Raw genomic sequence first — 13203 nt, forward strand, 5'->3', positions numbered from 1 at the left:
AAGGCCTTCGCCAAGACACATTGTATTGAAATTATCAAAAATCAATGACAAAGACAGAATTCTCAGGACAGCCAGGGAGAAGAAAATGGTAACTTATAAAGGAAAACCCATTAGATTATTGTTGGACTTCTCAGCGCAAACCTTACAAGCCAGAAAGGAATGGAATCAAATATTCAAACTATTAAATGAAAGGAACTACCAGGCAAGAATAGTGTATCCAGCTAAGCTCTCCTTTAGATATAAAGGAGAAATTAAGACCTTTCCAGACATGCAAAAATTGAGGGAATTCTCTACTATGAGGCCTACACTACAGGAAATACTGAAAGGGGTCAGTTCACCTAAAACAAAATGACCAAAAAAAAAAATAATTAGGAGTAAAATGACTATCAGGCAAATAGAAGCAGAGGAGTGCAACCCTTCCAAAGAAAAGGGCATTATAAACTTAAATAATAAGAAGAGAATTGCTATAGAAAGATAGTTATGAACATTCAGTATACATAGGGACAAATTGAGACAACAATGACTGAAAAGGGGGGGAATCAAAGATCCAAATTCTCAAAGGGGGATGGAGATAAGGCACGTGCAGAAGAAAATGGACGACTGCGTATATATAACTATATAACTATATGTAACACCTATTCTCCTCAAACTCTTCCAAAAAGTCGAATAGGAGGCAACACTTCTCAACTCACTTTATGAGGCCAGTATTACTCTGATACCAAAACCTGGTAAAGAAAACTACAGACCAATATCTCTCATGAACACAGATGCAAAAATCTTAAATAAGATACTAGGAAACCAAATACAGCAACAGGGATTGTTCGACATATGCAAATTGATTAATGTGATATGCCACATCAACAAATTAAAAAATAAGAATCATATGATCATATCGATAGATGCAGAAAAAGCCTTTGACAAGATACAGCATTCATTTATGATCAAAACACTTAACAAAATCAGTATAGAAGGAAAGCACCTTAACACCATAAAGGCCATATATGACAAAGCCTCAGCCGACATCATACCTAATGGTGAAAAACTGAAAACCTTCCCTCTAAGATCAGGAACAAGGCAAGGCTGTCCACTATCGCCACTGTTATTCAATGTAACATTGGAGGTCCTAGCGAGAGCAATCAGACAAGAGAAAGATTTAAAAGGCATCCAAATAGGAAACGAAGATGTCAAACTGTCACTATTTGCAGATGACATGATTCTCTATATAGAAAATCCAAAAGACTCCACAAGAACACTACTAGAAACAATAAGCAAATGCAGTAAAATCTCTGGATACAGAATCAACGCTCAAATCCATAGCTTTCCTATACTCTAATAATGAAGTGTCAGAAAAAGAAGTGGAAAAAATAATTCCTTTTGCAATTGCAAAGAAGAATAAAATACCGAGGAATAAATTTAACCAAACAAGTGAAGGACCTATAGAATGAAAACCATAAGACCCTATTAAAAGAAATCGAAGAAGATACAAAGAAATGGAAATATATTCCATGTTCTTGGATTGGACGAATCAACATGGTTAAAATGATCGTATTACCTAAAGCATTATACAGATTCAGTGCAATCCCCATCAAAATTCCATCCACGTTTTTTAAAGAAATAGAACAAAAAACTCATCAGATTTGTATGGAAGCACAAAAGACCCCGAATCGCCAAAGCCATCCTGAGAAAAAAAGAACGAGGCTGGAGGCATCGCTCTGCCCGACTTCAAATTATACTACAAAGCGATGGTAATCAAAATGGCATGGCATCGGCAGCAAAACTGACACACGGACCAGTGGAACAGAATCAAGAGTCCAGAAGTAAACCCATATTTATATGGACAAATAATTTTTGACCAAGAAGCCAAAAACATACAGTAGAGAAAGGAAAGCCTCTTCAATAAATGGTGCTGGGAAAACTGGAAAGCCACCTGCAAATGAATGAAACTAGACTGTTGTCTATCACCACACACCAAAATTAACTCAGAATGGATTAAGGATCTGAAACAATAAAATGCATTGAAGAAAACATAGGAACTAAACTCAAGGACTTTGGACTTAAAGAGGATTTTATGAATTTGACCTCGAAAGCAAAGGGAGTGAAAGCTAAAATAAATGAATGGGACTACATCAAACTAAAAAGCTTCTGCTCAGCGAAAGAAACCATCAACAAGGTAAAGAGACAACCGTCCGAATGGGAAAGCATATTTGCAAGCAACACCTCCGATAAGGGTCTAATATCCAAAATATACAAAGAACTCATACAGCTCGATAACAACAAGCAAATGATCCAATCAAAAATGGGCAGAGGACCTGAACAGACACTTCTCCCTTGAGGACATACAAACGGCCAACAAATATTTGAAAAGATGTTCAACATCGCTAGCTATTAGTGAAATGCAAGTCAAAACCACAATGAGATACCATCTCACACCTGTCAGAATAACTATAATCAACAGGACAAGTAATAACAAATGCTGGAGAGGACGCGGAGAGAAAGGAACCCTCATGTGCTGCTGGTGGGACTGCAAACTGGTACAGCCGCTCGGGAAAACAGTATGGAGGGTCCTCAAAAAACTAAGAATTGATCTACCATATGATCCAGTAATCCCACTACTGGGTATTTACCCCCAAAGACATGAAAACCCATATCCAAATAGATATTTGCAGCATTATTCACAGTGGCCAGGACGTGGAAGCAACCGAAGTGTCCTACGACAGATGATTGGCTAAAGAAGCTGTGGTACATATATACAATGGAATATTACTCAGCCGTAAGAAGAGATGAAATACTGCCATTTGCGACAACATGGATGGACCTTGAGATAATCATGCTAAGGGAAATAAGCCAGACTGAAAAAGTTGAAAATCACATGATATCACTCACACGTGGGATATAAACCTAAAAGCAACAAATGAACAGGACATACAGAGACTCATGGAGATGGACTAGTGGTTACCAGAGCGTGAGGGGTAGGGGAGGAGGGGGGAGGTAGATGGGAGGTAGGGGGAGGGTAAAGTGGGTAAAGGGGATCAAAATATGGTAGCTGAAGGAAACTGGACTTTGGGTGGTGAACACACAATAGAATATACAGACGTCAAATTATAATGTATAATGAAAATTATATAATTGTATTAACCAATGCTACCCAAGTAAACTTACTATTTAAGAAAAAAAAGATGCTCAATGTCACTAACTATCAAAAAAAAAGGAGCAAATTAAAACTACGATGAGACATCTCACACCTGTCAGAATGGCCATCATTAATAAATCAACGAATTAGTGTTGGAGAGGATGTGGAGAAAAGAATTCCTTCTTGCCCTGTTGGTGGGATTATAAATTGGTGCAGCCACTATGGGAAACAGTATGGAAGTGCCTCAAAAAATTAAAATAGAACTACCATATAACCCAGTAATTCCACTTCAGGGCATTTATATGAAGAAATCTAAAACACTAATCTGAAGAAGATATATGCACTCTTTACTTCAGCATTATTTATAATAGCCAAGATATGGAAGCAACCTAAATGCCCATCAATATACAATTGGATAAAGAAGTTGTGGTACACATATACAATGAAATATTACTTGGTAATGAAAAAGAATAAAATCTTACCATTTGTGACAATGTGCACGGACCTAGAGAGTACTATACTGTGAAATAAGTCAGAACAGAGAAAGACAAATACCATACGATTTCACTTGTATGTGGTCTGAAAAACAAAATAAACAAACAAAACAGAGACTCATAGATATAGAGAACAAACTGATGGTTGTTAGATGGGAGGGCTTTGGGATTGAGTGAAAAAGGTGAAGGAATTAAGAAGTATGAATTGGTAGTTACAAAATAGTCACAGGATGTCAAGTACAGCATAGGGAATTTAGTCAACGATATTGTAATAAGTATGTATGGTGTCAGGTAGGTACTAGACTTATCAGGGGTATCACTTTGTAAATTAGATAAATGTCAGATCACTATTCTATACACCTGAAACTAATATGAAATAATATTGACTGTCAACTGTAATAGAAATTTTAAGTTTTATTTTGATAGTACTATTTTTAAAATGCTGTCTTCTCTTTACTTGCTCTCCCCATCTATGTTGATCTCCTAGACCACCCAGACATGGTCTAGAATTAGGTCTTATAATAGTGATTTGGGCTTCAGGCCCAACATGGTACTTAAAATAGTACTGTTGACTTCATTGAGCTTGTTGGCTATAAAATTCAGTACATAGTCTGTGTTTTCCATCCTCTATAGGTCTGAAACATACTATAGTGTATAATGTTAGAAATCTTTTGGCAATGATTTTTCAGCCTTTTTTCATGAACAAGATAGACCCATCCTAGCTCCTGGCTCTAAGCATTGACCTTGCTTTTGTTCTCCATCTTTCCTGGAGAACATTTTGCCTGGTAGCCCATAAGAGCCAAACTAATGGCAACCAATGCCAGCCTCCCATCCTGTAGCTCAGAAATGCAAAGGTTTTATTCCTGCTCACCAGTTTATGTTTGTTCCATTTCTGGTTTTGGGCTTAAATTTTTCTATCTTTAATTGTTATCTATAATTTCTATGTTTGGAGCAGAGCATGGTGTAGAAACACAAGCTTCACCAGATTAACCAGAAAGCCCTCGTTATTTTTCCTTTTTAACGTTATTGTTTAGAGTTATATAAACATAACCAATACTTTAATAATATTATTTTAAACCATTACATAGATTTGGAAATGAAGTCAAATTTTTGGTTGAAGAGTGGATTTCTGATTAGTCGTACGCTTTAATGTTATTCGACTCTATAGAAAATAGACTTCTATATGGGATGATTATATGGATAAATTCTGCTTCCAGAATGAGACTAATTCATCTTTAAATAGAAAACAACCATGACAACAAAATACAAAGACATGACAGAGGAAGCAATATATTTCTTTATTTTTAGGAGAATTCAATAAAACCAGACAGATCTATTTCATGTATATCTCTAATTTCAGCATATAAACCTATTTTAAATAACATCTCTATTATACATAGTTGATAAGTAAATAAACATGTCGACATAACAAAATTTAAATTTTTCATAGTTTAATATCTACTTAATAGTTTTATAACTGTAATGGAAATTTTAAAATTAACCTAATGTAATTTTCACTTAAAGTTAAAACACCATTATATATAAACGTTAACAAGATGAAAAAAACTTACACTTATTTAATATAACCTATCATATAGTGTTACAAAGAAATGCTAATTTTGATCAAAATCTGTTTTATGTGAATAATTTCAGTCTTAAAAATCTGTTCTTCATCCCAGATAAAAAGGCTTACTAAACAACAAATTATAGCATTTGATTATAACCCAAATAATAAATATCCATGAGTCTTTATATAAAGAAATAACTAAATAAATAATAAAAGGGGGAGAAGTAACAAGTATTCTTCTTAATTACAGAAGAATTTCAATTATATTAAAAGGAATTAGGGAAACAGAAAATCACCATTCAAATGCCATAGCATTAATTGCCACAGGAAATATCTGGCAATGGGTACTAAAATTACTGGGAAAAAGTTTAAGCAGGAACATGATGTTTGCACAGTTTCAAAATGTCTCTCCCCAAGTATTTATTAATTACAAAAGACAGAACAGTAATTTTACAGTGAAGAAACTTAGCGGATATTATCTTAACCAAATGATCAAGATAAACTTCACCTTAACACCACTGAACTTACACTTTAAAATGGTGAACATGATAAATTTTGTTATTTTTTTTATCACAATAAAAAAAGATTAACCAGTTAATATGACATGTTGCCATTAGGTGCCCCCAGATATGATGCACTGAGAAGAACACAAGGTCATTTCTGTGATATGCTTCCCAATAATCATGAGAAAACAAAGGCAATCTCAAATTGAGAGACACATGTTTGTTAACTTATTATGGTGATCAATTCACGATATATGTTAATCAGGTCACTATGCCATACACCTTAAGCTTATACAATTATATTTCAACAGAACTGAAAAAAACTGAGAGACATTCTACAAATAACTGACTAGTACTCTTCAAAAGTCTCAAGGTCATGAAAGACAAGGAAAAATTAAGGAACTATCATGGATGGTAGAAACTAAGGAGACATAACTAAATGCTTTGTGGGATCCTGGACTGATTCTTTGAAAAGAAATAGGACATGAATGAAAAAACTGGTAAAATCTGAAGAGAGCCTATAGTTTAGTTAATAGAATTGTACCAGGTTAATTTCTTAATTTCAGTAACTGTACTATGGTTATACAAGATGTTAACATTAAGGGAAGCTATGCGAAGGGCATATGGGAACTCTATACTATTCTTGCAGTTTTTTGTCTAAAATTATCTCATAATGAAAAGTTTTTTAAAGAATTTAAATTCTTTATAACTTAAAACTTCCAGTAGAAATGTAGATTATATACATTTCAAAGTTAAACAGGTGATTAAAACAATTTGTTCAAACTAGTTAGATATATATGTGTGTTTGTGTATAGTTTGTTTGCTTATTTTTACTAGGTATGTATTTAAATTAAATATTTATTGGGGTCTTTTTATACTAGTACACTTCAAAGCACTGGGGTTGTAGTTTTGAATAAATAAAAATCATTCTAATGTCACTTGACATCTGAAGAAGAGCAATTGTCCTAATTATTTCCATTCTTTCTGTTAATTTGCTGATGGAAACCTGGATTTAATCTCAGCTGGTATATAGTTCTTTCAAAATATAAATGGCTTGCATCATATTCAGCAAATTGATACAGAAGTGTTCTTAGATTTTAATCATCAGGTATAACTAGAATTTTCTTGGAAACTTTAAGTCTGAATAAAAATGAGATTACATCATCATTTATTCTAGTAGTTCCCAAACTGCAAAATTTTCATAAGTCTAAGGCAAAAATGAAAAAAAAAATGGCAAAATACATTTTTCATAAAACTATTTTTTAATTTAAAGGATAGTTCCTTTATGAGATTGTTGCCTTACCATTTTTTATTAAGATGTCATTTCCTTGATGAAATAATAGGATTTGTTTCATTTTAATTTAATGTCCACACACGGAAAAATGAAAAGGTGATAGACCTACATCTCTTGTTTATTTCGTGTATGTGTGTGTGTGAACTTGACAACTGTTCAAAATTTAGTCTTAAAAATCACTGATCTATACCATTTGCTTTCTTTTTCCTTGACATCAAGCTTGTCTTCATTATTATGCTCACATCATCAAGTATAATCAAATACAATTATGCAATCAAATGCAATAAATCCAGTGGCTTTTAGATAACAATGTTTTAACTAATTATTACTTACCCATAAAGTTAATTCTATGTCCTTTCTTAAAGCCTCTAATTTCAGCATTCCTTAGCCAATCATAACTCAAATACACTGGAACACTATTGTGTGATTTGTGTAAGAAAAGACCTTTACTCCAAATGAACAGGATTATGACTCAACTTATGGAAAATGTTTACTATTAATAAGACTTTATTGATATTCTCATTTGTTTCATCTATTTTTAAAATATTAAGGAAAATATCGAAGTCAGCCATAGGTTTACGCCAATTCTGCCCTAAGCATTGCCAACATTTTAAAAAGAATTTAGCACTAATTTTTAGTATATCCTAGCCACTAGGTAGATAGGCAGATGATACCATTAGGTATCAGTCATAATACCAAGAATAAAACTTATATCAATAAATATTTTTTGTATATTTGAGAAATATTTTAAGAGGTACTGCTCTACCCTTAAATTACAGGTATGTGGAGGACATTTCTTCGTGGATCTGAATTTACACATATTTTTATAAAATTAGGCACATAATTAAAGTCTCATTAAAGCAGGCTTTTTTAAACTTTAAGGCACAGTAGTGATAGCATCCTTGTAATATGTTGTTTTTATACTAGTTTATTTCATTTGAGAATGAGAGAACTTAAAATAGTTTATGAAAGCAAACAGTGATGATCAAGAAAGAAACCTGTTTCCCCACTCCATTTCATTTTATGGATGGTTTGCTAGGAAATATCTTTCTCTCAGTTTTTATGTCATCATTTCAGAATGCCATAGGGGAAAATTGCTTAATATCAAATATGGTATGATTGGAAAATGTATCTTTTTTAATATTTATTTTTTTTATGGTGACATTTGTTAATGAAATCCAATGTTTCACAATGTACCTTTGCTTAAGGCCACTTAATTGGTATTAATGAACTCTTTCCTTTAAAATCTTTTTTTGTTTGTTTGCTAGCAGTTGTAAACTACAACAAGCCTAATTTACTTTATTTTTTGTCATCCACCTTTCATTCTCCACATTCAAAAACTGCTTTCTGTTAAGAATGGGATAGACACCTATGTATAAAGAAAGATTCGGAACTTGCCCAAGGCCCCAAACAACCATTAAGAAATTTACATCTAACTTAATTTTGGAGAACATTCCTGAACTAAATCTCTTTAGCCTTATATCTGCCCTTACTCACATTTGCAAATAAATCAAACCCTTTTTTTCTTTACCTTTCCATCCACCTGATTATCTGCGAAGACCACCATTTATTCACCAGGCATTTGCATGATTATTAATGATGGCATGCAAGATGCTGATTCAAAGATGATCTTCACTCATTAAGAGACACATATACACACAAAAAAAACCCCTAGAATTCTGAAAAAAGATAAACGATATTTCTGTTTCTCAAACCTAATTGTTTCCTGATACTATATCAAAAAATAGAAGCTAGTTCTCTTCCACATGCATATACAACTTTCTACTGGAAAAAAAATTTAAAAACAAAATAAAAGGATGTATATGGAACTAAGTATTTCTAAGGCCAGCACTAATGAACTTTCAGGGGAGACATGGATAATGGCTACACACAGCTTGGGAATATGAGCTACATATAGTCATCAGATACTTGGGCATGGCCCTCTGACCCTCGAGACCTATTCCTATCAGAATGTGGTGGTAAACTGGAGCCAGCCTCTGTTTTTACCTCTCCGGTGCCATGGGGGAAGGGGAAGGAGGGCATAAAGCGCTTAAGAAACCGGAACTCACTAGTGCCAGTACCAGTGGCTGAACACATTTCATAGGGACAAGGCTGAGATAAAGATCCATTGGCTCCTCCTTGTATCAGGTGGTTAGGGAAATTACAGTCATCATAGAAATGCTCTTGAATTGTGATCTTTTCTTTATATTTAATTTTATGGTAGATATGTATAATGAAGATCACTGTGACACAGAGGAGAAAGAGAAAGGAAAGCACAGCCAGAGAAATGACCAAATATTTAGTGGATGGATTTACCCTTGTAGGATGTTTGGATGGATCCTGGAACTGCAGATAGGGCTCAGAAAAGCCATCGACCAGCAGGATGTTGAGTGAGGCAGTAGTGGAAAGAGCTGGTTGGCCATGATCCTGAACAAGAATAGTCAGTTTCTGCATCATAGGGTCTCTCTCAGATATCTGCCTCAATGTACGGATTTCCCCATTTTGTTGTTGAACAGAGAATAACCCAGAGTCAGTGGCCTTCAGCAGATGATATGAAAGCCAAGAATTCTGACCTGAGTCACCATCCACAGCCACTACCTTGGTCACCAAGTAGCCTGCCTCTGCAGACCTGGGCACCAGGTCATTGCAGGGTAAGGTGCCATTCTGCAATGGGTACAAGATCATTGGGCGGTTGTCATTGTCATCCAAAACAATCACTCTGACAGTAACCTGGCTACTCAGTGATGGGAAGCCCCTATCAGTTGCCTTTATCACAAACTGAAAATCTTGAATGGCCTCATAATCCATGGTTCTCAATGCATAGAGCTTCCCATTGTCTGAATTTATGGAGATGTAAGCAAAGACTGACAGATCTCCACTTTTTGGAGGCAGCAGAGCGTATGTTACCTGGGCATTCTCACCCAAATCTAGATCTGCAGCATGGACTTTGCCAATAAAAACCGCAGGGCTGTTGTTTTCTCGGACAGTCAAGATGTAGGAGTCTTCCTGAAATATTGGGGAATTGTCATTAATGTCAGATATTAGCACCTCTATCACAGTCTCTGTGGACAGACTGGGTGGCCCAGTATCCATGGCAACAAGAGTGATATTATAGCCTGAGACCTCCTCACGATCCAAGCCTCTGTCAGTGACCAGCGAGTAAGAATTCCGGAATGTAGGTTTGACTGCAAAAGGAAGGTCGTCTCTGAGGAAGCAGGTGATCTTTCCTCCCACTCGAATGTCCCGGTCTCGGACAGAGAAAAGGGCCACTACAGTCTGCAGTGGGGAGTCCTCAGGGAGAGGGCTGGACACAGAGGAGACCATCACTTCAGGAGGATTGTCATTCACATCTACCACTTCCACCAGGACTTTACTGTGGGCAGAGAGGCCTCCTCCGTCCGTAGCTTGAATGTCAATGTCGTAGGTTTCAATCGCTTCAAAATCTAGGGGCCCTCTGAGTCGGACCTCTCCAGTTTCAGAGTCAATCTGAAACGTCTGGAGAATTGCTTCTGGATTTTGAGATAAAGAATAAGTTATCTCCTTGTTGGAACCCTCGTCTAGGTCTGTGGCAGTTACTGTGGCCACCAAATAACCATTCCCGCTATTTTCCGGAACCTGAGCACGGTACACGAGTCGGGAGAACTGAGGCACGTGGTCATTGACATCCAGGACCTCCACGCGGATGTGGGCGGTGCCAGACTTGGGCGGGGACCCGCCGTCCACAGCAGTAATCGTCAAGTTGACTTCAGGCTGCTCTTCTCTGTCCAGGGGTTTATCCAACACCAGCTCGGCGTACTTGGGCCCGTGGCTGCGGAAGCGGGTGTGCAGGTGGAAAAAGGCGTTGGCGCTCAAGGTGTAGTTTTGGAGACCGTTGAGGCCCACGTCCAGATCCTGGGCGCTCTGCAGAGGAAAACGTGAACCCAGGGGGGTGCTCTCCGGAATCTTTAAAAGCGGCTCCTTATTTGGGAAAATCGGGGCATTGTCATTGATATCAAACACCCTGACCTCGGCACGAAAGGACTGCAGTGGCTCCACCAGGACTATTTCAAAGTGCAGAACGCACGGGTCGGCTTTGCCACAAAGTGACTCCCGATCCAGTTTCTCCTTCACGAACAGATCCCCTGTCTTGCGGTGGAGCCGGAAGTGCAGTTTGTTGCCCTCGGAAACGAGCCGCGCCCCGCGAGCAGCGAGCTTCCCTACCTCCAGCCCCAGGTCTTTAGCTACATTAGCTACAAATGAACCGCTCTCCATCTCTTCCGCCACCGAATAGCGGATGGTTGCCGCACCCCCCACAGAAACGCACAAGAAAAGGAGAAGAGTCCCTACTTGCCTGCTTTGCACAAGTTTTCTGCGCACCGCCATCCGTTCTCACCAGCGTACTCTTTACAGCAGCAGCCACCTGTTGCGGATATACTTTCACTATTCCGCCAACAGGTTCTTGCAACCGCTGCTCACTCCTTTACTAGCCTCTAACCGCAGCGCCGCCAGTGGCTAGCGGAGCCCAGTAAGCTGTTTTGTACTTGGAAGAACATTTGCATTGAGCAACTCAACTCCCCAGTCTATTGAATGTATTAATAGATATGTTCTCATTCTGGAGAGTTAGGTAGAGGTTGAAAGTTTGTTGCCAAAGCAACAGCAGACTCGCCTTGTAATCCCCTTTCAGAAAAAAAAAAATGTCCTTGGGAATTGAGAAGCCAATGAGGATACTCGCTCAAGCTGAAGTCACCGTATCTGCTAGCCGGCTGGGGCCGCCGCAGCAACTCCAAAACAGCGCGGAGCAAGTTAATCCGCAAACCACACAGTCTACCCAGACACCAAGGGGGAGGCAAAAAGATTTTGCGTCGTCTTCCGGAGCCTCAGCCAAGTGGACAGGGATGGGAGGTTGTAGTAAGTGATCACTAGGAAAGGGAAAGGGGACAGATAGACTTTATCTTTCAGGAACCTGGGGTCCAATAGGTACACTGAAAGGGGAATTGGCCAACTAGCCCCTTGATTTGCACAAGTTCATTTTTTTTTTTCTCCCAGAACACTCAAAAGCTTAGGAAGCTGACTGGCTTGGCACTTAAATGATTATTATGGCAATAATATTTACTGGGTATGATTTCTATGTACTGGTACTGTGTTGAGTGATTTACATTCATTATCTAATTTAATACTTGCAACAACTCTGCGAGGTACACATTATTTTACAAATGAAGAAACAGAGGTTTTGTCACTCCCCCAAGGCCCCTTACCTAGTCAATATTAAAGAAAGAACTCAGTTTAATATTGTCTGGCTACAAAGTCTACACTCTTAATCAGTGTACTACTCTGCTTGCCAGAACTAGAGTGGATAAGTTAAATGAAGGTAAATACTTGCCATTAGACCTTAAAATAAATGAAACAATAGACTATTTACATGTATTGAAATGACCTGATAGAAATTCGGGAGATACTTGTTGAGCATTTCCTTTACAATCATTGTATCACTGAATGTTTAAGAATGATAAGGCACCTCAGAAATATGAGGTCCAATCTCTCCCTCTCTTTTTTAATAGATGAAGAAACTAAGGCCCAAATGATGAGATCACTTGCTCAGTTCACACAGCTACAATGGCAGTATGAACTAATGGCAGTATAAGAATTAGAACCTGTCTTCTGACACTCTGCTTCATGATTGTTATCAAAAGCATTTGGTGATTTCCATTTGTGCTCAGCATTATTTGTGCTAAATGCTGTAGAAACAGTTGTTGCCACTTAACAGAAGTCTAAATCATATTTTCTGAGTGACAAAAACCTGGATGAAAATAGCGTGTACAACATTAATGATACCCTGACCTGAAAGAGCTAACAGATCCCTCAATCTCCACTAGCTACCTTAACAGCTGGCTTAAGTGCACATCTCTAAGTAGTTTAATTTTGCCTCTTAAAAAAAAACTATATAAAGTGTATGGAAGGTAATCTTTTATTATAGTAAAAAAATAACACAGTAGGTAAACTTTTGAATCTAATTTCTTTCTTTTGGTATTTGGCTCAGTATGACATTGGCATTGTCGCATTTAGCTCTAGTTCATTCATTTCCATTGCTGTGTACCAGTGATATGTCAATGTCCTTTGGCCACAGACCATCGGAAACACATCTGTAGTTGAACAAAGTTATATTTTCTGACTTATTGCAACAAGGAAGACTGCACACCTCAGAGAACCATGGGGTATCTCAGTAAGAGGATGTTAAA

The 13203-nt window shown here is 37.3% G+C and overlaps 1 protein-coding gene across 1 annotated transcript; it reads right to left on the reverse strand.

Annotated features, from left to right (window-relative positions):
* Positions 1–8819: 8819 nt before the first annotated feature.
* PCDHB1 (protocadherin beta 1) lies at positions 8820–11435 on the reverse strand. Its single transcript, XM_016166320.2, has one exon. The coding sequence runs from the start codon at positions 11348–11350 to the stop codon at positions 8897–8899; it is 2454 nt and encodes an 817-aa protein (XP_016021806.2). The 5' UTR covers positions 11351–11435; the 3' UTR covers positions 8820–8896.
* Between the last annotated feature and the right edge of the window lie 1768 nt (positions 11436–13203).

This window comes from Rousettus aegyptiacus, unplaced genomic scaffold, assembly GCF_014176215.1.
Source record: "Rousettus aegyptiacus isolate mRouAeg1 unplaced genomic scaffold, mRouAeg1.p scaffold_m13_p_7, whole genome shotgun sequence".
In the NCBI taxonomy this organism is placed as follows: Eukaryota; Metazoa; Chordata; class Mammalia; order Chiroptera; family Pteropodidae; genus Rousettus; species Rousettus aegyptiacus.

Coding starts and splice junctions, on each gene's coding strand:
- PCDHB1 (XM_016166320.2), bottom strand. CDS start 11,350: ATGGCGGTGCGCAGAAAACTTGTGCAAAGCAGGCAAGTAGGGACTCTT.